Source organism: Pantherophis guttatus, chromosome 4 (genome assembly GCF_059756535.1).
Source record: "Pantherophis guttatus breed Tessera chromosome 4, ASM5975653v1, whole genome shotgun sequence".
NCBI lineage: Eukaryota > Metazoa > Chordata > Lepidosauria > Squamata > Colubridae > Pantherophis > Pantherophis guttatus.
This window is the reverse complement of record NC_142066.1, coordinates 155,989,403-156,014,454: the sequence shown is the minus strand read 5'-3', so window position 1 is coordinate 156,014,454 and position 25,052 is coordinate 155,989,403. Positions and strand designations below refer to the sequence as shown.

The window sequence follows — 25,052 nt, the reverse complement described above, 5'->3', positions numbered from 1 at the left end:
GCCCCGCCTCTTTATCCATCCACGCGCGTGCGCGCTCCCTCGCGCGCGCGCTCACCCCTTTGAAGAAGGAAAAAAAAGGGGGGGGGCACGCGGCCCCTTCCCTTAACGCTTTCTAACGGTCGCCAGGGCGCGCGAGGCGAGGAAGGGGAGCGCGCATGCTCCTCTTTTTTCTCCTCCTCCTCCTCCTCCGCAGGGCTTTGGCCACGCCTCCCCTGTCTCTGGTCCGTCTCCTCCTTTCGGCGAGAGAGAGAGAGAGAGGGGGGGGAGAAAAAAAGCAGGAGGGGGGCGGGGAAAGGAAGGGACATTAAAAAAAAAAAAGGCAGAGAGAGAGAGAGAGAGAGAGAGAAGCACACCCAACCCAGCCCCGCGTTTCCCGTCGTGCTTTGCGGGGCCCTTGGCACTGACGTGGCCGCCGGGAGCCGCCATCTTGTGCGCAGTGAGGGAGGCTGTGAGGGAGGCGGAAGGCGAAGGCCAGAAGCAGGTGAGGCACCCGGCGGGACCGGAGAGGACGACGACGGAGGAGACTCCCCGCAGCCAGGCACCCCCGCTACGTCGCCCGGTAAGCAGCCCACCCCTCACGAAGTCATGGCGGCGGCCCGGCCGTGGTCCGAACCGACCTTTCTTTCGCCAACGGTCCGAGCTGAGGCGGCCGGGCCTAGCTCGGGGCCGGGCGGGGCAGCGTCCCCCCGACTCCCGCTTTTCTCCCGACCGAGCTGTGAGGCGCTTTAACTCCTTTGACCTTCCCCGATGTCCCCCACCATAGACGGGGGGAGGGGGCAGCGGGGTACCACCATTCCCCTCATCCCCAGCCCCTCAAGAAGGGGACTGTAAGTCAGAGGGCGAGAAGGCGGCCCTCTCTCCTCGTTAGACCTCGGATGGTTTGCCCTGCTGTGGGGTTAGCGGGGTGGGTGTCAATCCTTCCACCACCACTCCGGTCCTGGGTTGTACTTGGCCTGGCTGAGTAGCCTCCATGAAACACGGGGGGGAAGGCAGGGTGGCCACCGAGGCTGGATGATGGGTTTTGGGGTAGGGTGGAAGGGATTGGGAGAAAGATGAACGGGTTTGGAGTGGATGATGGGGTTTGGGGAGGATGGTGGAGTCTGGGGGGTGGATGATGGGATTGCCTGCGTGAATGATCGGTTTGAGAAGAGGATGAAAGGATTTGGGAGCGGAGGATGGGGTTCAGAGAAGCAGGATGGGGTTGGGAGCGGGATGAAAGGGTTTGGTGTGGATTATGGGGTTTGGGGTTGGATGATGTTATTTGGGGGTGGAGGATGGGATTGCCTGCGTGAATGATCAGGTTGGGAGGAGGATGAAAGGATTTTGGAGTGGAGGATCGGGTTGGGGGGGGTGTCTTTTTTCTTCCCTCTGCTGGAATTTGGCCCCAAAGACACGAGATGGGTGGGGATTTGGGATCCCTTAGTCACTTGCTGGTGACTTCATCAGCAGGACAAACAGTTGCGCAAGGCCAGGGAGTTTCAAGTACATGCATTACCGTGGGGAAGACTCTCTTCCTCTTTATTAGTTGAGGAAATCCGACTCAAAAGGTCTGCAATGACAGGCCTGGACAAGAGCCTTAATCCATTTGGCCAAGGTGGTGTGAAGGATGTTGGCCCTTGGGTTGGGCTAGATGACCTCCAAGGTCCCTTCCAGCCCTAGGATTTGGGAGGGAGGGTCAGATATTAAGCCATGACAGAAATACGAATCACCATTAGATTATTGTACAAGATCTTAGCTATGTCTTTCTATGTCTTCCTTAAGCTTGTTAGGCAAACAACCATGAAATGGGAAGGGAGGGTAGAGGGAAGGAAAGAAGGAGAAAGAGGGGACGGAAGGAAAGGAGAAACGGAAGAAAGGAAGGGGAAAATAGGAAGAAAGGGAAGGAAGGAAGGATACGAGAAAGAAGAGCAGGGGAAAGAAGGGTTGGAGGAAGAAAGGAGTGGAAGCTGGTCAGAGGGAGATGCAACCTAAAAATGAGGAGAAATTCCCTGGCAGGACTATGAAGCAGTGGAACAACTTCTCTCCCGGAATTGTGGATGTTCCATCTCTGGACATTTTCAAGAAAAGATTGGACAACCATTTGACCACGATGGCATGAGTTCTTCTGCCTTGAGCAGAGGGTTGAACTAGATGACCTCCAAGATCCCTTCTAGGCTTATGCTTCTCAAAGCTGTTCTCCTAGCCATTTCCATGGTTGTAAACTGGATCTCTATCTTTGCCATGCAGGCAACTACAGTACAATATAATTCTAATCATCAAAGCCATCTCAGGACAACCTAATTTGTTGCATAAGTATCTTTTTCCTGAAATACCAGGAAATGTCAGGCTGGATTGATATTGCTAGTTTCTGCTGATCAGCCAGATGCACTCCAGTGGAGAAAGACCTCTTTGATTAATTTTTTTTTAAAGGAAATATGTTAAATAGCTTTCCATGTTGCCAATATCTGGTAATGACATTCCCCTCATAAATATTTGGGATAATGAGAGGGCAGTTGTTTTAAACATTAATCTTTGTATTTAAGAACCAGTTTTTGCAATAAAAACAATGTCAAGGGGAATGCCATGGCTAAATTTCTTTTTTTTCTTAGTGAATTCTAACATATATTTTCTGATTTTTAACTTATTTGTTTTTCTGTGATACAGTTCACCAGCCTATCTTAAATTTTGGCTAGTTTAAGGTTTTCATCTTTATCTTTGTGACATGGAGAAATATAAACAAGATGCAGAAACTAATATCGATTCAGAAGCAAATATCTCAGTTACTCAGCTTCACTTTCCCCCACCCCCTTTATTTTCCAGCGTAGATTTTTCCTTGTTTGTTAATTCATCAGAAATTTTTGAAAGTTACTGTCCTTCACAAAGTTCTTGCAACTCTATACGATCTTTGCCATCATCTACACGTTTGAAACATTTGGAGATTTCTTTAACAATCCTGGCAATCTCTTGTGTAGCTTTCCTTAAAGAGTGTGCATAAGGCGAGTACTTTTCCTCATAGGTGAGAGATAAAAGATAGTTCAGGTAGTCCTCGATCACCATTGAAACCAAGATTTCCATTGCTAACTAAGGCAATTGTGCCTGGTTTTATGATCTTTTTTGCCACAATCGTTAAATGAACCATTGCAGTTGTTAAATGAGTCACACAGTTGTTAAGCAAATCTGCTGATTCCTCATTGACTTTGCTTGTCAGAAGCCAGTTAGGAAGGTCACATGATGGTAGGACTCTGCAGCTATTGGAAATCTGGTTTGCCAACCACTCAGTTCTTTGAAAGATTGCTAAACAAATGGTTGTCAGTCAATGGGTACCTTTATTATACTGCTACCATACCGGTAATCCTCGACTTAACAACAGTTCATTTAGAATACTTGCAACTATTGCAGTATCCCCATGGTGATGTGATCAAAATTGGGACGGTTGGCAACTGGCCTTTCTGACAGTTGCATCGTCCTGGGATCACATGATCCGCTTTTTCAATTTTCTGTCAAGCAAAGTGTCAAGGTTCCAAGTAATACATCCCAGTTCAATAAGAACTGAGAGGCAAGCAGGTTTCTCAAAGAACATTTTATTAGGACATATCAAATTGGCATATTCCTGGTGGAAAATTGGCTCTAAATTGTCGCTGGTTCCCCCCCCCCCCCAATTAAAAGTAAAACTTTTATCACTTCCCCCAGAGTCTCAGTCACATGATCCAATCAGCATAAAGCACAGTTGCTAGATGACCTCAATCTCCACCCTGCGGACACCTGCACAATTGTCCGTGATTCCCAGGAAAAATAAGTTTATTTTGACTACAACCCCCATCCCCTCCCTGGCTCCTTCGCTCCAGGCTGAAACAGTGAGAAAAGAAACCTCCTTAGAGACTACAAAAAAGAAAAATGACCACAGTACAGCCAACTTCATGGTTGAAACAAAGTCCAATGGGGGAAGCCAGATTCACTTATCCGTGTTAATAGCTTAACAGATGTAGTGATTCACTTAAGAACTGTGGCAAGAAAGATCATAATATGAACCAAAACTCACTTAACAACTGTCTTGCTTAACAACAGAAATTTTGAGCTCTACTGTGGTCGTAACTCAACTATCTATAATAAATTTGGGATGTGCAATTTGGCACACCTTGCAGGTAATTTGGATTGCATTTCCTACAAATTTCAGCTACAATGAAAATCAAAATATTTGAGCTTTTTATTGCATTTCCTTTTCTTATTTGCTTCCGATCAGCTGCTTTAGATGCATCTTCTAATCATCTCTTAGAAGCATTACATGATTTGTAATCATGTGCCCATGATTACAAATAGCACATAGTCTGGCTTGAATTGCTTGGCCTGATATGTTTGGTGATTTAGTGTGTAATTGTCTGGAACAAGCTTGAGGAACAATTATGTTAATTCAGCTATGTCTGGCATTTTTTTTGCAATCTCCATATTCATACGGCATTTATATCTTCCTTTGAAATTAAATTAGCAAACCATAAACCGTCCTATTATCCTGGCTGGGATCACTTCACAGTTGCCATAATGTGTTAGCCGCAATGGGCAACTTCATCTGGGAGGAACAGGTTCCTAAACATGCAGTACAATGGAGTATTGTCTTAAATCAGGAGGATTGCTCCAGGTTATAAAAGCAAGGCCCTTGTTCAGAGAGTCATCAACTACAATTGAGCCCAAAATTTCTATGGCTATATGAGACAATTATTAAGTAAGTTTGAGCCCATATTATGACCTTTCTTGCCATCGTTAAGTGAATCATTGCAATTGTTAAATTAGTAAGACAGTTGTTAAGTGAGTCTGACTCCCCCATTGACTTTGCTCATCAGAAGGTCGCAAAAGGGGATCACATGACCCAGGGATATTGCAACCATCACAAATAAAAGTCAGTGCCAGGTGTCTAAATTTTAATCACGTGACCATGGGGATGCTGCAATGGTGTAAGTATGAAAAACGGTCATAAGCCACTATTTTCAGTGCCATTGTAATTTTGAACAGTCACTAAATGAATTGTAAGACAAGGACTACTTGTATTTCCTTTTCGTGCTCCTAGCTTCAAGCAGGTTGGAAGATTTTGGGTGCTTTGAGTCTGGAAAACCTATTGTACCGAAGTTGGATCTGTTTTCTACACCTACCCCTTCCAACTCTGAACTGCTAGAGACCAGTGTTTAGTTTTCATCCATCCCTGTTCCTGCTTCACTTAAAAGACTTCTCTTTGACATACTGCTTTTAGGAGACGAAACAAGGTGTGATGTCTTCCTGGAGTACAGGTAGTGCTCGACTTAAAATTGTTTGTTTAGTAACAGTTTGAAGTTACAACAGCGCAGAAAAAAGTGACCTATGAATCTTTTTCACACAATGGTTGCAACATCTCCATGGTCAAAATTCAGACTCTTTTGACAACTGGTTCGTATTTATGACGGTTGCAGCATCCCGGGGTCATGTGATCCCCTTTGCAACCTTCCAACAAGCAAAGCCAACAGAGAAGCGAGGTTCACTTAAGAACTGCAGTGATCCACTTAACTCTGGCAAGAAAGATTATATAATCAGGCAAAACTAACTTAACTGTCTCACTTAGCAACAGAAATTTTGGGCTCGATTGTGGTCGTAAGTCAAGGACTGCTTGTACCGCAACGTGTAACACCCACATCAAGACCCCAGGCCAGATGGCAGAGCCAGGTTTCAAGGCCTTTCCAGAAGACCAAAAAGGTAGGTGGGTGGATGAAAATCTTGCCTCACGGGGCACCATATTGCAGAGGGTGGGGGAACCACAGCAGAAAAGGTTCTTCTGGACCCCGCCAGCTGGAACTGCAGCTCTCTTGCTGACTAAGATTGAATTAAATCTGGTGACTGTTACCCCTTGAATCAAGGGCAAGCAAACAGCAGCTGCATCGCAGTTGAAGGAAGGAAACTTCAAGGTTAGGACATCATAATACCCTCTGTGTAGGGCTGTCTTTAAAGGTGCTCTGGAAGCTTTGGTTAGTACAGGATATGGCAGCAGAATTTCCTGGGGCAGAGGGAGCCAAGCAGGTGGAACCTGTTATACCTGTTTTATACAAATAACATCGGCTGCCTCCTTGTTTTTGGCTGAACTGATTTAAGGTGTTGCTTTAGTACAGGTAGTAGTGGAAGGCCCGAAAATCAGCTGGCGGGCGCGCACATGTGCACTGGAGCTGAGCGAGGGCAACGCTCGTGGGCCCACAGATATGGCTCCACGTGCTACTGTGCCATAGGTTCGTCATCACGGGTCTAGTATGTATTAGGAGTGCACATTTATGAGTTACATTGTCCAGCTCAACTTCAGTGCGTAAGTGCAATAATCGTATAAAAAAAGGCTTTAAGTTCCACATGGGGTGGGGGGGGAAATGAGTACTATATTAACGAACTTTCACATATCTTGAAACACCTGCTCTTAATTCTTATGGAGAAGCTTCCGTGTCAGGCGACTGATAAAATGTGAATGTATACCGGTAATTAGATTTCCATGAATCTCACCTGGAACAAATTGAAAATGTAACTGCAACTTTTATTCCAGCCACCCTTTTTTTTATAGCTGGTAGGCAGGGGAATCTAGCGCAGTTCTGATTATAGCAGTTACTTTTTGTATTATTCATCACTTTTCTTGCTGAGTGGTAAAAACCTAGTTTTTATTCTTATTTCTAAGTAGTTCTTTGGAGAACTAGGAAATGCCACTTTACTGCTATTTTAATTTGCCTTTTACCATCCATGATGTCTTCATCAAATATTGTGGTTGATACACTCAATCTACACTTGTTTTGTGTTTCAATTTTTAATATTTTAATTTTAATTATTGTTTTTATTGTTTTTATTTTTATCATTATCTTTATATTATTTGTATGGTTCCCAGAGTCACTTCGTGAGATGGATGGCTGTATGAATTAAATAAATAACATGCTGCTATTTTGTTTCCTCTAATTTTTAATTATTCTACTGGGTTAAAAAAAAAACCTTATTTTTGCATGTGCACCCAATTAATGAGTAATGCAGCTTAATACAGTAATTTAAAACTAGAAAAAATTCATGTAAAGCAGTATTGTCTGGGACCCTCTTAGATTTTATTATAGACACATATAATAAAGCTAGGGAATTTGCTTTCTGCAAATACTGCAGAATATTCAACTCACATGGTATCAATTGCATCATTACAAATAGTAAACAAAAAAAATCACAATTTTTTGCTAAATCGAGTGATCTGTACTGTATTCCAATACACATAGTCCTCAACCTACAACCACAACTGAGCCCAATATTTATACTGCTAAATAAGAAATTTGTTAAGTAAGTTTTGCCTTATTTTACGACCTTTCTTGCCACATTTGTTGAGTGAATCATTGCAATTAAGTTAGTAACACGGTTGTTAAGAGAATCTGGCTTCCCCGTTCACTTTGCTGTCATAAATACAAACCAGTTGCCAGGCATCTGAATTTTGATTATGTTGCCATGGAGATGCTGCAACCCTCGTAAGTGAAAAATGATCATAAGTCACTTTTTTTCAGTGCTGTTGTAACTGAGTGGTCACTAAATGAACTGTTGTAAGTCAAGGCTTACCTGTAGAGGAATTCAAATGCAGTGTTAAAGGGCTAGCTATCAAAGTATTGCGTCACACGTGGGTCTTAGAATTTAGAATTAGATACTAAGTCATGAAGACAGTCTAAGCCAGCAGTCTAAGAATGAGAGGATCAGAAGGGACCTTAGAGATCGTGTGGTCCAACCGACTCCCAAGGCAGGTGTTCTCATGCCATCTCAGGCAAATGGTTATCTAATCTTATCTTGAAATTAAGCACCCACAATTCCAAGATGCAAGCAGTTCCACACAGTGTTGTGATCCTCCATTGTTTCTCCCTCTTCCTATATTGTCCAGTAAGGAATACCTGGGTGGGAGAATTTGCAAACTGGAAGCTCAAAACCACTCAGCTTCCAAGTTTAAAAGAAAAAAATGTTGTGCTCCACAAATGGAATACAGGTAATCCTCTCCTTAGGACCACAATTGAGCCCAAAATTTCTGTTGCTAAACAAGACAGTCTTAAGTGAGGATTTCCCCGTTTTATGTCCTTGCCAGAGTTAAGTGAGTCACACGGTCATTATGTGAATCTGGCTTCCCCATAGATTTTGCTTGTCAGAAGGTTACAGAGGGGGAAATCACATGACCCAGGGACACTGCAACCGTCATAAATACGAGTCGTGCCAGGCATCTGAATTTTAGTCACGTAACCATGGGACACTGCAACAGTTGTATGAAAAACAGTCTCACTTTTTTCCCACACCATTGTAACTTTAAATGGTCACTAAATGAACTGTTGTAAGTCGAGGACTGCCTATAGTTGCCAAGACAAATGCAGTGAAGGATTGGCAAGAAAATTGGCTTTCCCCCCCAGATGTTCTGGGTTAGAAATGAAGGCTTCTTCCATTGGTTGAATTAAATCTCTCCCTGTATAATAGTAGACTATAAGGCTACTTTAGGCTGAAAAAATATTTGTGCAACTGAGGCCTTATTTCTATTGATCTTTCTCTTCAAAACACTTTCCCTTTCAAAACACTTTCCCTTCAAGTATCATAGATCTCCACCTCTCTTTGATATTTTTGTAGTGGATCTGGCTAGGGAAGAACACTCATCCGTCTTAAAACTCACACCTATCTGTATTCTGTTAATTGCAGTGGTGAAAAAAAACACACCCAGGGTTTTTTATACTATGCTCTATGGCCATCCGTAAATAAGATAGATGCTTGTTTTCTGACATCTCGGGAATTGGGTAGGCTGCAGTGGTTTTGCCTGAGTAGCTCAATTAACACAGAGCAATCTCTACGAAAACGCAATTCCCTCTGTGAACCCTGAGAGAAATCCCCAGAGCATAGCTTGGGATATTGATCCTGAAGTCAAGGTTAGCCCAGAATGTGCCAGCCGCTTGCTGGGTTGAGCACCTGACAGTGTGTTGATTCCAAGCAATGAGCCACTGCATTAGCTATCCACTAACTAATGGACCAAATTTTCAAAGGTTTATGAATGACAAATCCAATCCTGCTTGCTGAGTTAAATTTAATAACTTGGTTTTATCTGCTGACAATATTGCTTATCCCAGCTGGACTGTATGAGGATCTATAACAGCATGGAGCTTAGGAGCCAGACCTGCAGAAGAGGAAAAAAATAATAGAATAATGTAATCCTTGGGTGCTCTCTGAGCTTGGTTGTTTTCTTGCACCCAACTTTTGTGACCCAACTATGGAACATCATCAGTGCTAGAAGGGAGTGGGGTTTGCAGAGAGGAGGATTTTGGAGTCCTCAGTGCTCTCTGAGATTGGTTGCTTTCTTGCAGACATTTCATTGCCACACTAGGTAATGTCATCAGTGCTATAAGGGAGTGGTGTTCTAGTTTCTAGCACTGATGATGTTATCTAGTTTGGTCATTAACCGTCTGCAAGAAAGGAATCAAGCTCAGCCCCAAGGACCCCACAGTTGTCCTCCTCCTCTTCCTTCACTCTGCAAATCACACTTCCTTCTACCACTGAAGGAAGTGCTAGTGGGGTAATGAAATGTCTGTAAGAAAACCACCCAGCTCAGAGAGCACCAAGGACCCCACAGTCGTCCTCGTCTTCCACCCTGCAAACCACACTCCCTTCTAGCAGTGATGATATTACCTACCTAGCTGGGTTATGAAATGTCAGCAAGAAGAGCACCGAGGACCCCCCCAGTTCAATCCTGAGTTGCAAAGATTTGCTTCCAATTAATGGCTCTTGTGTCCTTCAAAAGGGCATGGAATGGTTGAAAAGAGACGTTTCTGGTCTTGGAACGAAAGAGTTTGAGGCATCTGGCTTAGTACTGGAGGATGGGTGCGGTGGAAGTGGTCCCTGATGGGTTTCGAAAGAATATTGAGGGGAAAGACCTCTCACTGGCTGTGGAGCCAGATTCTGGAAATAGAGGTTAAAGTGAGCTCCAGCCAAAAGGGAAGCAGCAAAATGTATTTTTCCCCCCCTCTACATTACCCCAGCTTAGGGTGGTGTAGCAGGGACGGGAAGGAAATAGCAGTCTGTGTTATATAGCAGGGAAGCACTTATGTCTTTTCAGAAGTAGTTCCTCAAATGACTCCCTTGGAAATTAACGCCGTAATGACAGGGTACGCTAAGTACTGAGCTAAATATACTTTTGTAGACCTAATTAATTTATAATAGCATAAATACGGTGCTTGGAAAGGTTTTTCTGGCTAAATATTGCAGCTGCCCAGTTATAAACAATGGGGAATTGCTCTTCACAGCTCAGGTGAAAACTTCCTTGATAGTTGGCGATCTTTTGACATGGATAAAATACTGATTTATTGTTCTGTGATTCCTGTTCCCAGGTAGTCATAATTTGTATTCCCAAATCATCTTTCTAACATTTCATTGTTCGTCAAAAACTTGGAAAGAGCATACAAACGTCCTGTGCTGTTAGTTTCAAACCACAAGATGGGTGGCATATAAATTTAATAAATGAAATAAATGTTATACAGGCAATCTTCGACTTAACAACAGTTCAGTTAGGGACCGTTCAAAGTTACAACAGGACAGAAAAATGGCAGCGTCCCCATGGTCACGTGATCAAAATTCAGACGCTCGGCAACTGACTCATATTTATAACGGCTGCATTGTCCCAGAGTTATGTGACCTTCTGATGAGCAAAGTCAACGGATTCGCTTAACTGTGTTACTCACTTAGCTACAGTGCTTCACTTAACAACTGGGCCAAGAAAGGTTGTAAAATGAGGCAAAATTCATTTAACAATGGTCTCGCTTAGCAACAGAAATTTTGGGCTCCTTACGGTCGTAAGTCGAAGACTGCCTATATTAAGACTAGTGTCATGTGCTTCTCTGAAGAATTGGCTGCCTTTCTTTCTGCCAGGAGTAGAAACTGGCTATCGACAACTTGCTTATTATTATGTCAGGAGAATCACGGGGAGAATCCCAGGAGCATTGTTAGCTAGGCACCTGATGGTGCTTGGGCTCTAGAACTATGAGCAGCCTTCTTTGAGAGAATCATACTGGTCAAACTGGATTCTGCCAACTTAGAATTGGACTTGGTTCCCTCAGAGAGGGAAAATGCATGCATGGTACGATGGAGGTTATTTTTATTAAGAAAAAATTCATATAATCATCTTGATTCATTCTACTGTTAAAAATGTTCCTAGCATAGTTTGTTCTAATTAAGTATGATTATTGTTGAATAGCATTATGCCACAATCGGTGGTGATTTGTCCTAGCTAATGGCTTTCTCATTTAAGGAACAGGAGAAATCTTGACATTTTATTCTCCTGTTTCTGTGTTGAAGACCTTTCCTTTCCTTTCCTTCCTTTCCCTCCCCTCTCCCTCCGTTCTCTTTCAGTGACTGTTTTTTCACCTTTTTACTGTAGTTTCATAGAACATGTGATCATTATAATAATTGTATATTGGAGCAAATGGCCTATCTCCTGCCAAAGGTTTTTTACCCTATGATGTAAATACCTGTTGCTCTCTTTGTGTATACATGGCAATTTAATCTGTCTAAATACTGTCTTCTAAGCTGCTGTTTACATGCTCAGCTTCTGTTTTGAATGTCTGTTGCCACAAACTGACTACAGCTAGTATTTGACTTAAAACCAGGGTGGATAAAAAATCAATGATTTTTTTAAAAAATTTTAAAAAAATCAGATTTTTTTAATTTAAATCGGATTTTTTTTATTAAATTTATTTTAATAATATGCTTTGGGAGTAAAAATCTATCTAAAGATAGTTTTCTATTTAAGATACTGATTTAGTTTAATCAGCATGAAATGGACCTTAGTTATGTAGCATGAGGCTGTATATTCTGCAATATTGGGACTGTTGGTGAGTCAACAGCGGGTCAGAGGGGGAGCCGCTGCCAGAAAAGAGATGTCAGCTGCTCTTTAAAAATTATGATTTAAATCTAGTTGATTTAAATCAAGCCTTTTTACTAGTGATTTAAATCATGATTTAAATTGTGATTTAAATCAACTTGATTTAAATCAAATCCACCCTGCTTAAAACTACAATTGCCCCCCAATATTTCTGTTGTTAAGCAAGGCTGTTCTTAAGTGATTTTTGCCCATTTTACAACCTTTCTTGAAACAATTGTTAAGTGAATCACTGTAGTTGTTAAGTTAGTCATACAGTTGTTAAGTGAATCTCGCTTTCCCATGGACTTTGCTTGTCAGAAGGTTGCAAAAGGGGATTGTGTGACTTTGGGGACACTGCCACGGTCATAAATATGTCAATTGCCAAGTGTCCGAATTTTGATCACGTGACCAGAGGGATGCTGCAACAGTTGTGTGAAATATGCTCATAAGTTGCTTTTTTCAATGCCGTCGTAACTTCGAACGGTCACTAAAATGGTTGTAAATCGTGGACTATCTGTACAAATGTTTACATGAGAAATAAATCCCCCTCATTTCACGAGGGCCACTAATGTATACTTTTGGGGCTAGCTATGATCACAACATTTTACTGAGCTAATGAATCCCTTTGTCTTCCAGATTTTCTTGGCCAGTGGGTGAACGACATCCTCAAACATGGGAAATATTTTTGCCAACCTTTTCAAAGGCCTCTTCGGCAAAAAAGAAATGCGTATACTTATGGTCGGACTGGATGCCGCAGGAAAAACTACCATATTGTACAAGCTTAAACTCGGGGAAATAGTAACTACCATCCCTACTATAGGTAAGAATTTAAGATTCTCTTAATTCCAGTTAAGTCTGGGTTTAAAATAAAATTACTGTATATGGGTATATTTTGCACAACTCTGGATAAAAATGAAGATTAGCTTGTCCAGGTTGCTCATTTCGGTGATGAACAATAACCAAGATCATGAGCCTTAATTAATTCAAGATCTTACTTCTGCGCTGCATTTTTGGATTTGCTTGAACTAAAGGAAACTGCATTATGGACATACTGTGTGCAGGTAGTCCTCGACTTATAGCTACAGTTAAGCCCAAAATTTCTGTTGCTAAGTGAGACATTTATTAAGTGAGTTTTGCCCCATTTTACGACCTTTCCTTCCACAGTTGTCAAGTGAATTGCTTAAGTATGTTAAGTCACATGATTGTTAAGTGAATCTTGTTTCCCATTGACGTTGCTGGTCACAAGGCCACAAAAGGGAATCACATGGCCCCCAAGATGCTGCAACCATCATATAATATGAGTCAGTTGCCAAGGGTCTGAATTTTGATCTTGTGACCATGGGGATGCTACAACGGTCGTAAGGGTGAAAAACTGTCATGTTAGTTTTTTTCAGTGCCGTTGTAATTTCCAACGGTCACTAAATGAGGACTACCTGTATTATTTTTCAAGTGTGTAAAATAAAAAGGCATGATCTTAAAACCTTTTTTCTATTTAGTCTTCACAGTATCACTGTTGAAGTTTAGAGCTGTTTTTTTTTTAAAAAAAAAACTGTAGGAACACACTCATTCATTTGTTCTTGTTCAGTTTCTGAGAACTGGACACAAAACTGAACAGAAGAAAGTATAGATATATTTAAAAACTACACATATACTGTGAAATTTTATAGAACTCTGATTGGAGGGTACCTTGGAGATCCTCATTTTAGTGACCTTGGAAAGATGGAAGGCTGAGTTAACCTCGAGCTGGTCAGGATCAAACTGCCGAACTGTGGCAGCTGGCAGAAGTAACCTGCAGTACTGCACTCTAACCACTGCACCACCACAGGCATAGGTGCAAGGAAGGTGCATCTATGCCTGCAGGAGATAAGCTGTGCCACTGATGGTGATTCTACATCTCCTGGTGATTGACCCAAAGTCACCCAGCCTGCTTTCACAGTTAAAGCAGGACTAGAACTCACCGTCTCCTGGTGATTGGGCCAAAGTTACCCAGCTGGCTTTGCGCTTTGGCAGGACTAGAACTCATGGTCACTTGGTTTCTACTCTGGTGCCTCAAACATTACACCAAATTGGCTCTCAGCTTTTTAAATATCACTTTATAAAACATCTATGCAGAGGGAAAGGTTAGGTTTTTCTTTCTAATATTGCAATACTTGCTTATGAGGAGACTATGCGATTGACATCACCTTAAATCAGTACGTGTATCTTTTGCCTATTAACTGAGCACATTCTCTCTCACTTATTCCTGTTTAGGTTTTAATGTAGAAACAGTAGAATACAAGAATATTAGCTTCACGGTGTGGGATGTCGGCGGACAGGATAAGATCAGACCACTCTGGCGCCATTATTTCCAAAATACACAAGGTGAGTTGTTTGCGTTCTGTGTCTTATCTCTTTAATCTGCATCAGCATTAAATTGCTCCAGAATTGCATCGACAGCACCAAGAAATCTTTTATACTGCATGAATCAAATGGAAATGTTGTGGAGGACACAGGCAGTCCTCGACTTACAACAGTTAATTTAGTGACCATTAATCCTACAGTGTTTTTGCTAAAGTAGCTGGAATGGAAAGAGGCTTGCAGATCCTTCCATTCCAGACAATATCTCAGGGGCTGCCACAAAGAAGAGGGAGTCAAGCTATTCTCCAAAGCACCTGAAGGCAGGACAAGAAGCAATGGGTGGAAACTAATCAAGGAGAGAAGCAATCTGGAATTAAAGAGAAATTTCCCTAAATTTTATAGCTAATAACCTATAGCTATAGGTTATAGCTAACCTTATAATCTAATCTTATAACCTATAGCTATAGGATATAGCTAAACGTCTGTAGAGATTCTCAGTCATCCAGGTCATGATTGTCCCAAAGGTGTTTTTTCAAGAGGCAACTGGACTTTCTGGTTTTTTTCTTTTGAAGACGTTTCACTTCTCATCCAAGAACATCTTCAAACAAAAACCAGAAAGTCCAGTTGCCACTTGAAAAAGCTCCTTTGGGATTCCTGACAGTGAGAACAATTAATCAGTGGAACAACTTCTCTCCAGAAGTTGCGAGTGTTTCAACACTGAAAGTATTTAAGAAGAGATTGGACAGCCATATGTCTGAAATGATACAAGGTTTCCTGCCTGAACAGTGGGTTGGACTAGAAGACCTCCAAGGTCCTTTCCAACTTCATTTGGCAACTGGTTATTCAGTTTGCCAATTTTAAAAATGGTGGACTTCAATTCCCAGAATCCCCCAGCAAGCTAGGTTTTCTGGGGAGTTCTGGGAGGTAAAGTCCAACCATCTCAAAGCTGACACGGTCAAGGAACAGTGCAGTTCTGCTTTGTTGTTAGGAGCCCTGTATTCCATCCCCGAAGTTGCCAAAACAAATGGGTGAAAGGCTTTGGCTCCTTGGCTGCCAGATTCACATAGCCTGTTAAAATATAAATGTGGATTAACAAAATACATGATTTAGCATAATACCCAGAAAACGTGAGCCATAGACCAGGGGAAAGACTAATCCACAATTCTGCCTTTGCCCTGATCTTAGGCGATCCTTTGTGCTTGGCACACCAGCAGCCTTTGCTTCATCTGGTTTGCCTCTTCCAGAGATGAAACCCTGATCTTTTGCTAAATCAAAGGGGAAAAAAATAGAGCATTGTTCATTTGGTGTTAAGAATGGGAGATTAAATGCAGTGTTACTGTTACCTTGCAGTGTTTATGATCTGTTTCATCTTCTCATCTGAGTGTAATTGATAGTTATGCAAAAAAAAAAAAAAATCCTTTCTTCCTTCCCTCTTTCTCTGTCCTTCCCTTCTCTCTCCTTTGTTCCTCCTTTCCTTTTCCTTTCTCTTCCACCTTCCCTCCCTCTTCCCTCTCTTCCTTCCCCTCTTTCTTTCTATCTCTCTCTCTCTCTCTTCTTCCTCCTACCTTCTCTCTCTGCCTCCCTCCTTTCCTTCCTTGTCTCTCCCCCCGCCCCACCCATGTCCCTCATTCCCATGGTCACACACAGCCCCTTTCAGGGTGACCTTTTAATCACTCTACCAGCAGGTTAACCACATCAGCATGTTGCTGATAGAAAATTGATGTGTAGTAATGTGGGATAAATGCAAACAACAGTGGGGGATGGGCTGTTTTCTCCTGCATTGTGAAACTGTTTATACACAAACTGTTGGTCTTAATTGCCTTGTGTACAATCCCCTTAGCCAGAACCTTTTTATTGATTTGTTTGTCCAATTTGGGAACCGTCCATCTCTTTAAGTTCATTGACAATATTTTGTCTCTTCTCCTTCATCCGGTTTCCAGCTTTGTCTAAAAAATGTCCTGCTTCTCTTTCTGTATATTCGTTTCCCAAAGTCTGTAATTCTCTTGAGTGAGAATTGCAGCACGTTAAATTTTTGAAGCCGACTGGGAAGATCAGTCTCTGCGGTGTGTGGTTCACTTGAAACAGTAAATTACACCCTTGCATAGTTTACTGCCTTTACTCTCTCGTGTGACTAGTTTTGAAATCCAGCAATCAAAGAAAATTGGATTAAGGTACATGTGATTGTGGATGCTATTTACAAACACCCAGAAGTCAATTTCGTATTGCTTGAAGCCTAATGTGGCAGGGTGTTTCTCTCCCTGTGTGTGTATATCTACCAGGACTTAGATGATAAAAATAATATTTTTTCCCTCTGAATGGAGAGAAATCCCCCCCATCCCTTCCATTAGTTAGTTTTGAACAAACACCCTAAAGTATTGTTCCTCAAACTTGCTTATTTTAAGATGTGTGGACCTCTGGATTCTGCATCCATCATTCTGGCTGAGGAATTCTGGGAATTGAAGTCCAGCCTACTTTATACAGGTGGTGGTCAACTTACAGCCATTTGTTTAGTGACCATTCAAAGTTACAACAGCAGTGAAAAAAGTGACTTTAAATTTTTTCACACTTAACAACTGGTACAGTGCCCCCAGGGTCACATGATCAAAATTTGGACGCTTGGCAACTGACTCGTATTTATGACTGTTGCAGTGTCCCGGGGTCATGTGATCCCTTTTGGGACCTTATGACAAGCAAAGTCAATGGGGGAAGCCAGATTCACTTAACAACTAATTTACCAACTGCATTGATTCGTTTTACAACTATGGCAAGAAAAGTCGTAAGATGGGGCAATGGAAATGTTGGGCTCAATGGTGTCCGTGAGTCAGGACCACCTGCAACATGAAGGTAAATGGACTTCAACTCCCGGAATTCCCTGAGAATCCAATTCATGCTTTTTTTCTCCTCATCTTCCTCCTCCAAAATCTAGGCAAATCTGGGCATTTAACTCCACGTTCCTGAAAGTGGACAGGGTTGAGAAACGCAGTTCTAGATGGCTGTTTGCTAGAATCCTTGGCAGGTTCTTATTTAACAATTGCTGTTTCCCTTCAGGCTTGATCTTTGTGGTCGATAGCAACGACAGAGAGCGAGTCAACGAAGCCAGAGAAGAGCTTATGAGGATGTTGGCGGAAGACGAGCTCAGAGATGCTGTCCTTTTAGTGTTCGCTAACAAACAGGTAGGTGGGAAGAGATGACCCCGAGGGAACCGCTCTTCGTACTTGAATGCGACGAACGGTTGCAGGAACTGGGGAATGGCCAGTCTGGAGAAAAGAAGGACTAGGGGGGACAGGACAGCAGTCTCCCAGTATTTGAGGGGCTGCCACAGAGAAGAAGAGAGGGGTCCCCCTATTCTCCAAAGCATCTGAGGCCAGGAGAAGAAGCAGTGGGTGGAAACTAATCAAGGAGAGAAACAACCTAGAACTAAAGAAATATTTCCTGAACGTTATAGTTAAATGTCTATGGAGATTCTCAGTCATCCCGGTCATGGTTGTCCCAAAGGTGCTTTTTCAAAAGGCAGCTGGATTTCTTTGTTTTCCTTGAAGACAATTCACTTCTCATCCAAGAATGTCTTCAAGGACAATTAACCAGTGGAACGGCTCCCCTCCAGGAGTTGTGGGTGCCCCATCTCTGGAGGCTTTTAAGAGGAGACCGGACATTTGTCTGAAACGATATAAAGTCTGCCTGAGCAGGAGGTTCGACTAGAAGACCTCCAAGGTCTCTTCCACTTCTGACATTCTGCTACTACAAACCTTCCTCCTTGTTGCCCAGTCTTATTTTATAAATCTCCCTGACCGCTTGCTTTGTTCCTCACCTTACAACCTTCATTTAGGGACCATTTTAAATTACAATGGCACTGAAAAAAGTGACTTAGCCTGTTTTTCACACTTGTGACCATTGCAGCGTCCCATTAGTAACATGATTGAAATTCGGACGCTTGGCAACTGACTCACATTTATGACAGTCGCAGAGTCCTGGGAGTCACGTGATCCCCTTTTGTGACCTTCTGACGAGCAAAATCAATGGGGAAGCCAGAATCACTTAATCACCATGTGACTAACTGAACAACTGTGACAAGACAGTTTGTAAAATGGGGCGAAACTTACCTAACGAATATCTCGCTTAGCAATATCAATTTTGGGCTCAATTGTAGTCATAAGTTGGGGACTGCTGGGGGGGGAGTTTAGCAAGTTTGTAAAATAGGCCTTTTTTCCTGTGTGGGGGTGGGGGGGGGAAACGCCTTTTCTAAAGCCAGTTGCTTCCCTTTCCAGGACCTGCCGAACGCCATGAATGCTGCAGAAATCACAGACAAACTAGGATTGCATTCTCTCCGCCACAGAAACTGGTACATCCAGGCCACCTGTGCCACCAGTGGGGACGGTCTCTATGAAGGACTGGACTGGTTGTCCAATCAGCTCCGAAACCAGAAATGAAGCCCTGAATTAATCCTTTTTTCTCCCCCCATCTCCCTTCCCTTCCTCTCCCCCCTCTCCCTCTCCCTCCTCTTCCTCCTCGCTTTACTCTAATGTGGCAAACCATGCTACTTTGTAGTAATGAGTGCCGGAAACTGTTTTCATCATCTCTTCTCGTCCACAGGATTGTCCACCACTACCACCACGCTGTACATGTGGCAAAACTACGCCCGAAAAGGAAAAAAAAAACAGTTTTAGCTTTTTATTTTCTTATTTAATGTAAATAGTTCTTGTTTTTCCCACGAGGCAGTTTCTGGTACTCCTATGCAATATTATTCGGCTCTTTTTAAAGTGATAAAAAGGTTTTTAAAAAGAAACCCCACCCAACAACTTTGAGTGGATTCAGGAAAAAAAAAATGGTTGCCAGGAATCTGGTTTTGTTTGTGTCGTGTGTGCGTGTGCGGGCTAGATCCAAACAAGATCCCTCTGGCCTTGCAGATCTGGTCTGAGGCCTGATTTCTGGAGCCCTGTTCTTAAGCCTGGGGACGAGTTTCTTTTCAGAAGACGAGGCTGGTGGGAAGGAGGGCGGAAGGACTTGAATCCAGGACCCTTTGCAGTTTCTGCAACGACGTGAAGAGAATAGCCACAAGTTCCCCTTGTTCCAGGTCATAAAATTAGCCTCAGTCTCCTTCAAGCTCTTGGCCTTTCCCAAGAATTAGAGCCAACTCAGTGGAGATTGCAGATTAACGAGAAATTGGGACAACCCCCCACTGCCCCGTACTCTTTTAACTGCCCCTTAGATTTGGATTTTTTTTTAAAAAAAATATTTTTTACCCTCCAACCTACAAGTGCCATCTTCATCTTCCCCTCATCTTTGCTTGGGGAGCTCATAGCTCCTTCGAATGAATTCCTTGAATTTCTCCAGCCTAGAATGATTTCCAAAGACAGTCCTCTTGCACGAACGTCACAGCAGCAGCCACAAGTACTCTACTTAAATAAGAAATGTCACACGAGCTTTTCCGTTGTCGCATCCGGGAAAGGGAGGGGTGGGTGGGAATATCGAAAACACAAAAGAGTTTGATAATCTGGCGCCTTCCATTCTTAGAGACGTGTCTAGATTCCCTTTTCGGAAGGCAAGAGATGCCCTTTTTACATTTCTCATACTGCAAGGTTTGAGATTTGCCATCCCAGATTTTAACTTTTAATTTTTGTTTCGTTTTTTTTCTTTTTGTATTTTGATAATAAAAAAAAAAAACACTGAAGAAGCTGGAGCTGTTGCGACTCGAGAAAAACACGATCAGAACCGGTTTGTTTAGTGTTGTGGACAAGAAAAAAAAACTCTCTTGTTTCCTTTCAATACAGTAATCGACTGTTTTGTATACTTGTTTTCAGTTATCATTTCAACAAACGAGCACTGTAATTAAAGCTATTAGAATAAAAATCTCTTAACTATTCCCCCGAGGTGTGTGCGGTTTGGCTTGTTCTCTCGGGCTCAGATCCGGCCCACAGGATTTAATACCGAGTAAAACGTCGGCTAATTTGGTTCATGGGTGGAAGTTTTGCCTAGGAGGTTTTTAAGAAGAGATTGGGCAACTCTGTCTGGAATGGTTTAGGGCAGTGATGGAGAACCTTTTTGGCACCGAGTGTCCCAACCAGAACATGTATGTATGTGTGCATGTGTGTGGTGAACTCAGAAGACCAGCTGGCTGGTGAGCATGTATGTGCTGGCCACCTGGTCTTTTGGTTTCCGGTGCGCACACATGCGCCAGCCAGTTTGTCTTCGTGCATGCCGGAGCGCTGGAATGCGTGTGCCAGAAACCAGGAGAGCAGCTGGCGATGGCACGTGTGCCCACAGAGGGCTCTGCCTGCCAGAGGTTCACCATCACGGGTATAGGGGCTCCTGCTTGAGCAGGGGGTTGGACTAGAAGACCTCCAAGGTCCCTTCCGACTGTTCTTATTTTATTATGGTCCTCAAGCTGCCCCGCATGTTCTCTCGTAGGGATGCTGGAGGGCATTGCCATTAAGTAAAGTGAGGCATTAAGAGAGAGGGGATCTAGGTGTCCTAGTTGATCACCATTTAAGTATGGGCCTGCAGTGTGATGGGAGCTGCCAAAAAGGCCAACACCATCCTGGGCTGCATTAATCAAGATCACGTGAAGAGTTAATCCCACTTTATAAGGCCTTGGTAATAAGGCCACACTTGGAATCCTGCATTCAGTTTTGGTCGTCGCAATACAAAAAGGATGTGGAGACTCCGGAAAGAGTGCAGAGAAGAGCAACAAAGACGATTAGGGGACTAGAGGATAAAACACAACAGTTGCTAGAACTGGGTATGTCTAGTTTAATGGGGGGAAAAGGACCGGGGGTGTCATGATAGCAGCCTTCCAATATTTTGAGTGGCTGCCCCAAAGAAGAGGCGGGGGGGGTTTCCACCTCTTCTCCAAAGGCAAGACAAGAAGCAACCGACGGAGACTAATCAAGGAGGGAAGCAACCTAGAATTAAGGAGAAATTTCCTGACAGAACAATTAACCAGTGGAACCACTTGCCTCCAGAAGTTGCCATCCCCAGAGGTTTTTAAGAAAAGATTGGACAGCCGTTTGTGCAGGATGCTGTATGGCAGCAGGGGTGTTTTGCGTTGCCATGCGGCGTATTGCAAATCCTCCCACCCCCCTTTGCTAAAGCAGGGTGGGCATGGCCAGCATGTAATGCAACTGGCTCACAGGTTGTGAGTTTTGACACCCCTGGTGTAGGTTCTCTTGCTTGAGCAGAGGGTTGGACTAGAACAGTGATGGCGAACCTATGGCATGTGTGCCACAGGTGGCACACGGAGCCATATCTGTGGGCACGCAAGGGTTGCCCTAGCTCAGCTCCAGCACACATGCATGCGCCAGCCAGCTGATTTTTGGGCCTTCCGGGCCCACCAGAAGTTGGGAAACGGGCCATTTCTGGCCTCCGGATGGTGTCGGGGGAGCGTGGGGCAGGCTGTTTTGCCCTCCCCAGGCTCCTAGAAAGCCTCTGGAGCTTGAGGAGAGAGAAAAATGGGCCTTCCGGTCCCACTAGAAGTCAGGAAACGGGCCATTTCTGGCCTGCAGAGGGCCTCCGGGGTGGATGGGGAAGCCAGTTTTCGCCCTCCCCAGGCTCCTAGAAAGGCTCTGGAGCCTGGGGAGAGCGAAAAAACCAGCTTACTGGACCCACCATGCCATCACGTGCCAAAAGCGGGGTGGAGTGGGGGGGGTTGCAAGCATACATGGGGGGCATTGAATTATGTTCTGAGTGCTGGGTGAAATGAGACATTGGCTGCATCTACTTCTAATCATTCCCATTGGTTGCAACGCAGAAGGGTTGATTCTCAACTACAAATCGTCCTCTACAAGCATAATTGTGTCTGGAATTACGGTCATAAATTGAAGCACCGGACGGGACCAGAAGTAATTTTCTGGCCTTTTTCTTGGTTAAGGAAACCCATTTATTTTAATGGGTATGTTGGGGTGTTTTTGTTTTTTATTATTACCAAAACTAGTTTAAAAAAAACAACGTAAATTGCAGTCACACAAGCACAAAACACCACAACTGGTCATGAAGCTCGGCCCGACATGCGATCAGGTTCCTGGGGAGGCAGCCGCCCAAGTGATATGACAGCTGGGGGTGCTTTAAACTCATCTGACAGTTGCAAAACAACCTTCGGCTGAAGAGGGAAAGGCCTTGATTTTGTTCTCCAGACAAACTTGTGTCTCCTCCGAATATCAGAGAGCATGTGGACTAGAAACTTGGAAACTGAGGTTCTGTTCCCAGCTTGTCCACGGAAGCTCCTTCTGTAACTGGGTCAAGCCCAAGGGTCAAGCTGCCTCCCCACAATAATGGGGAGGGTCCCAGAGGATTTGAGGCTGGGTGACACTGGATAAGTCACAACCACTGCTCTATTTAACAATTACAATTCTATCCTTAATCAGGCCTATAAGCACCAGTGATCTCTTTGGCAGGAGATGCTCCCTAACCAGATGCTTTTTACCTGTCGAACACCTCCTGCCACCAATCATTAATTTTTAATTAGATATGCAAATTTATAAGAAGACTTTGCAGATTAAATGATTGGCAGGAAGCCGGAATCTCATTGGAAGAACAAAAAAAGGAATATATCAAAACTTGTTTTTTTTTCCCCCTCTGCTACTCACTTGCAACTATAAAAATAGAAATTCTCATTAGCATGATGGATAAATAGCCCTTAAAATGCCCCTGGCATGAAAAAAAATAACTTCTGGGCCAGAGTATCACCAGTGGGTTGGGCTAGAAGACCTCTAGGGTCCCTTCCAAACCCTATTCTATGTACTAAAATGAAATCTGAAGTAGTTTTCCTTTGTAGAAACACCCATTTTACTAAACAGAAGAGAAATTAATCTCCTGGTGGGCTTAGCAGGCATGTGTTTTCATCCGCAGTTCTCTGCATGTAAATGGTATCAATTGTGAATTGACAACATCTGCCTGCAATTGACTAAGCCATGATTTAACCATGGTTGTGGAGTCCTTGGTGGTTTTCGTGCAGATGTTTTCATCTCTACATGCAGAATTTTCCACGGTACATCAACTGTGAATCTTCCCTGAATATGGTATTTTTATAATCTTATATCTGTGGCTAAATTCAGCTCTCCCAGCAGCTTCCTAGTTTATTTATTCTGAATTTCCAGAATCCTCAGTTAAGATCATTGGTTACAACAATTTAGAGGATCATAATTCATTGAGTTTTCAAAGGGACTGGAAAATTGGTGCTTCAGAGTTCTCTCTCCAGACATATAAATCAATTTCCAAATCAATTTAAAAAGCATATTTTAAACCTTTACAGCAGTGTTTCTCAACCTTGGTGACTTTTAAGAAGTGTCAACTTCAACTCCCAGAATTCCCAAGTACTATGAAAGAAAGAAAGAGATAGCAAGGGAGGGAGGGAGGGGGAAAGAAAAGAGGTGGGGAGGGGAGAGAAAGAAACAAAGAAAAACAGAAATTTTATTTATGTATTTATTTATTAAATTTATATTAAATTTTATTTATTTATTTATTAAATTTATATTAAATTTTATTTATTTATTTATTAAATTTATAAAGAAAGAAAGAAAGAAAGAAGGAACGAGGGATGGAGGGAGGGGAGAGGAAGGAAGAAAGAGACAGAAAGGAGGGGGGAGGGGAGAGAAAAAGAAAAAAGAAGGGGAGAGAAAGGAAGCACAAAAAGAAGGAAGGAAGGAAGTGAGAGAAAGAAAAAAAAGAAAAGAGTAAGTGGAGGGCTAGAAAGAAAGGGAGAGAGAGAGAGAGAGAAAGGAAGAAAAGGAAGGTAGGGATGGAGGGAGAAGGACAGAAAGTTAGATAGAAAGCAAAAGAAAAGGAAGGAAGGAAGGGAGAAGGAAGAAAGACAAAGAAAGAAAGAAGGAAGGAGGGATGGAGGGAGGGGAGAGGAAGGAAGAGAAAGAGGCAGAAATGAGGGGGGAGGGGAGAGAAAAAGGAAAAAAGAAGGGGAGAGAAAGGAAGCACAAAAAGAAGGAAGGAAGTGAGAGAACGAAAAAAAGAAAAGAGTAAGTGGAGGGCTAGAAAGAAAGGAAGGGGGGAGAGAGAAAAAGGAAGAAAAGGAAGGTAGGGATGGAAGGAGAAGGGCAGAAAGGTAGATAGAAAGCAAAAGAAAAGGAAGGGAGGGAGAGAGAAGGAAGAAAGGCAAAGAAAGAAAGAAGGAAGGAGGGAAGGGGATCCAACTGTTTTAGTACAAAGATAATCATACAGCAAACTCAAAAGTTTAAATTAATAATCAATTATTTAAAATACATTAAATTACTAATAACCAACATTCTGAAAAACAAACACTCATAATATATTCTTCCCTTAATTTTAATCTAATCAATGATCAAATATGAATGACTGTCTATTTAAAAAAACACACACAATATTTTTCTAGCCACTTCCAATCCATACTCCTCAAATCTCATGGTCAAAAGTTGATTTTTCCAATTTCCTTTCCAGCTGTGGGGTTTTTTTATCCTGTATTTGATTCTCGGCTGCCCCCTACTGGATCTGCCCAATTTTCAATATCTTTCTTTGGCCAGTTTTTTCTCCAAAATTTGGTTCTGTTGTGGTCAATTTTTGAACAACTATTGTGAGGATAAAGCCTCTGACTCCTTTGTATACAAGTAGTCCTTGATTTATGGCCACAACTGTGCCCAAAATTTACGTTGCTAGGATAGGAAGCCTGTTCCTAATTCCTGGCCAAAGAAATGGATATTTCTAGCATAAATTCCACATTTTTGTGTTTGTAACCACTTAGGAACGATGCCAATTCTGTTGTTTTTGGCAGCATCCTCTGCCTGTGTGTGGCTTGGTTTTGTTCTTTTACGACACCCCAATTTCACAATTTTCTGCCTTCCCCCTGTTTTTTTGGAGGGGAGTAGGAGAGGGACTGCCCTCTCCTGGG

General features: G+C 42.9%; 1 protein-coding gene across 1 annotated transcript; it reads left to right on the top strand.

Moving 5' to 3' along the window:
- The first annotated feature begins 13 nt into the window (after positions 1–13).
- ARF1 (ARF GTPase 1) lies at positions 14–20,063 on the top strand. The gene is made up of 5 exons (XM_034442587.3): positions 14–559; positions 12,503–12,686; positions 14,117–14,227; positions 17,252–17,376; positions 18,469–20,063. The coding sequence occupies exons 2-5, from the start codon at positions 12,539–12,541 to the stop codon at positions 18,628–18,630; spliced, it is 546 nt and encodes a 181-aa protein (XP_034298478.1). The 5' UTR covers positions 14–559; positions 12,503–12,538; the 3' UTR covers positions 18,631–20,063.
- The last annotated feature ends 4,989 nt before the right edge of the window (positions 20,064–25,052 follow it).

Coding starts and splice junctions, on each gene's coding strand:
- ARF1 (XM_034442587.3), top strand. CDS start 12,539: ATGGGAAATATTTTTGCCAACCTTTTCAAAGGCCTCTTCGGCAAAAAA. Junction 12,687..14,116: donor AACTACCATCCCTACTATAG/GTAAGAATTTAA, acceptor ATTCCTGTTTAG/GTTTTAATGTAGAAACAGTA. Junction 17,377..18,468: donor TAGTGTTCGCTAACAAACAG/GTAGGTGGGAAG, acceptor TTCCCTTTCCAG/GACCTGCCGAACGCCATGAA.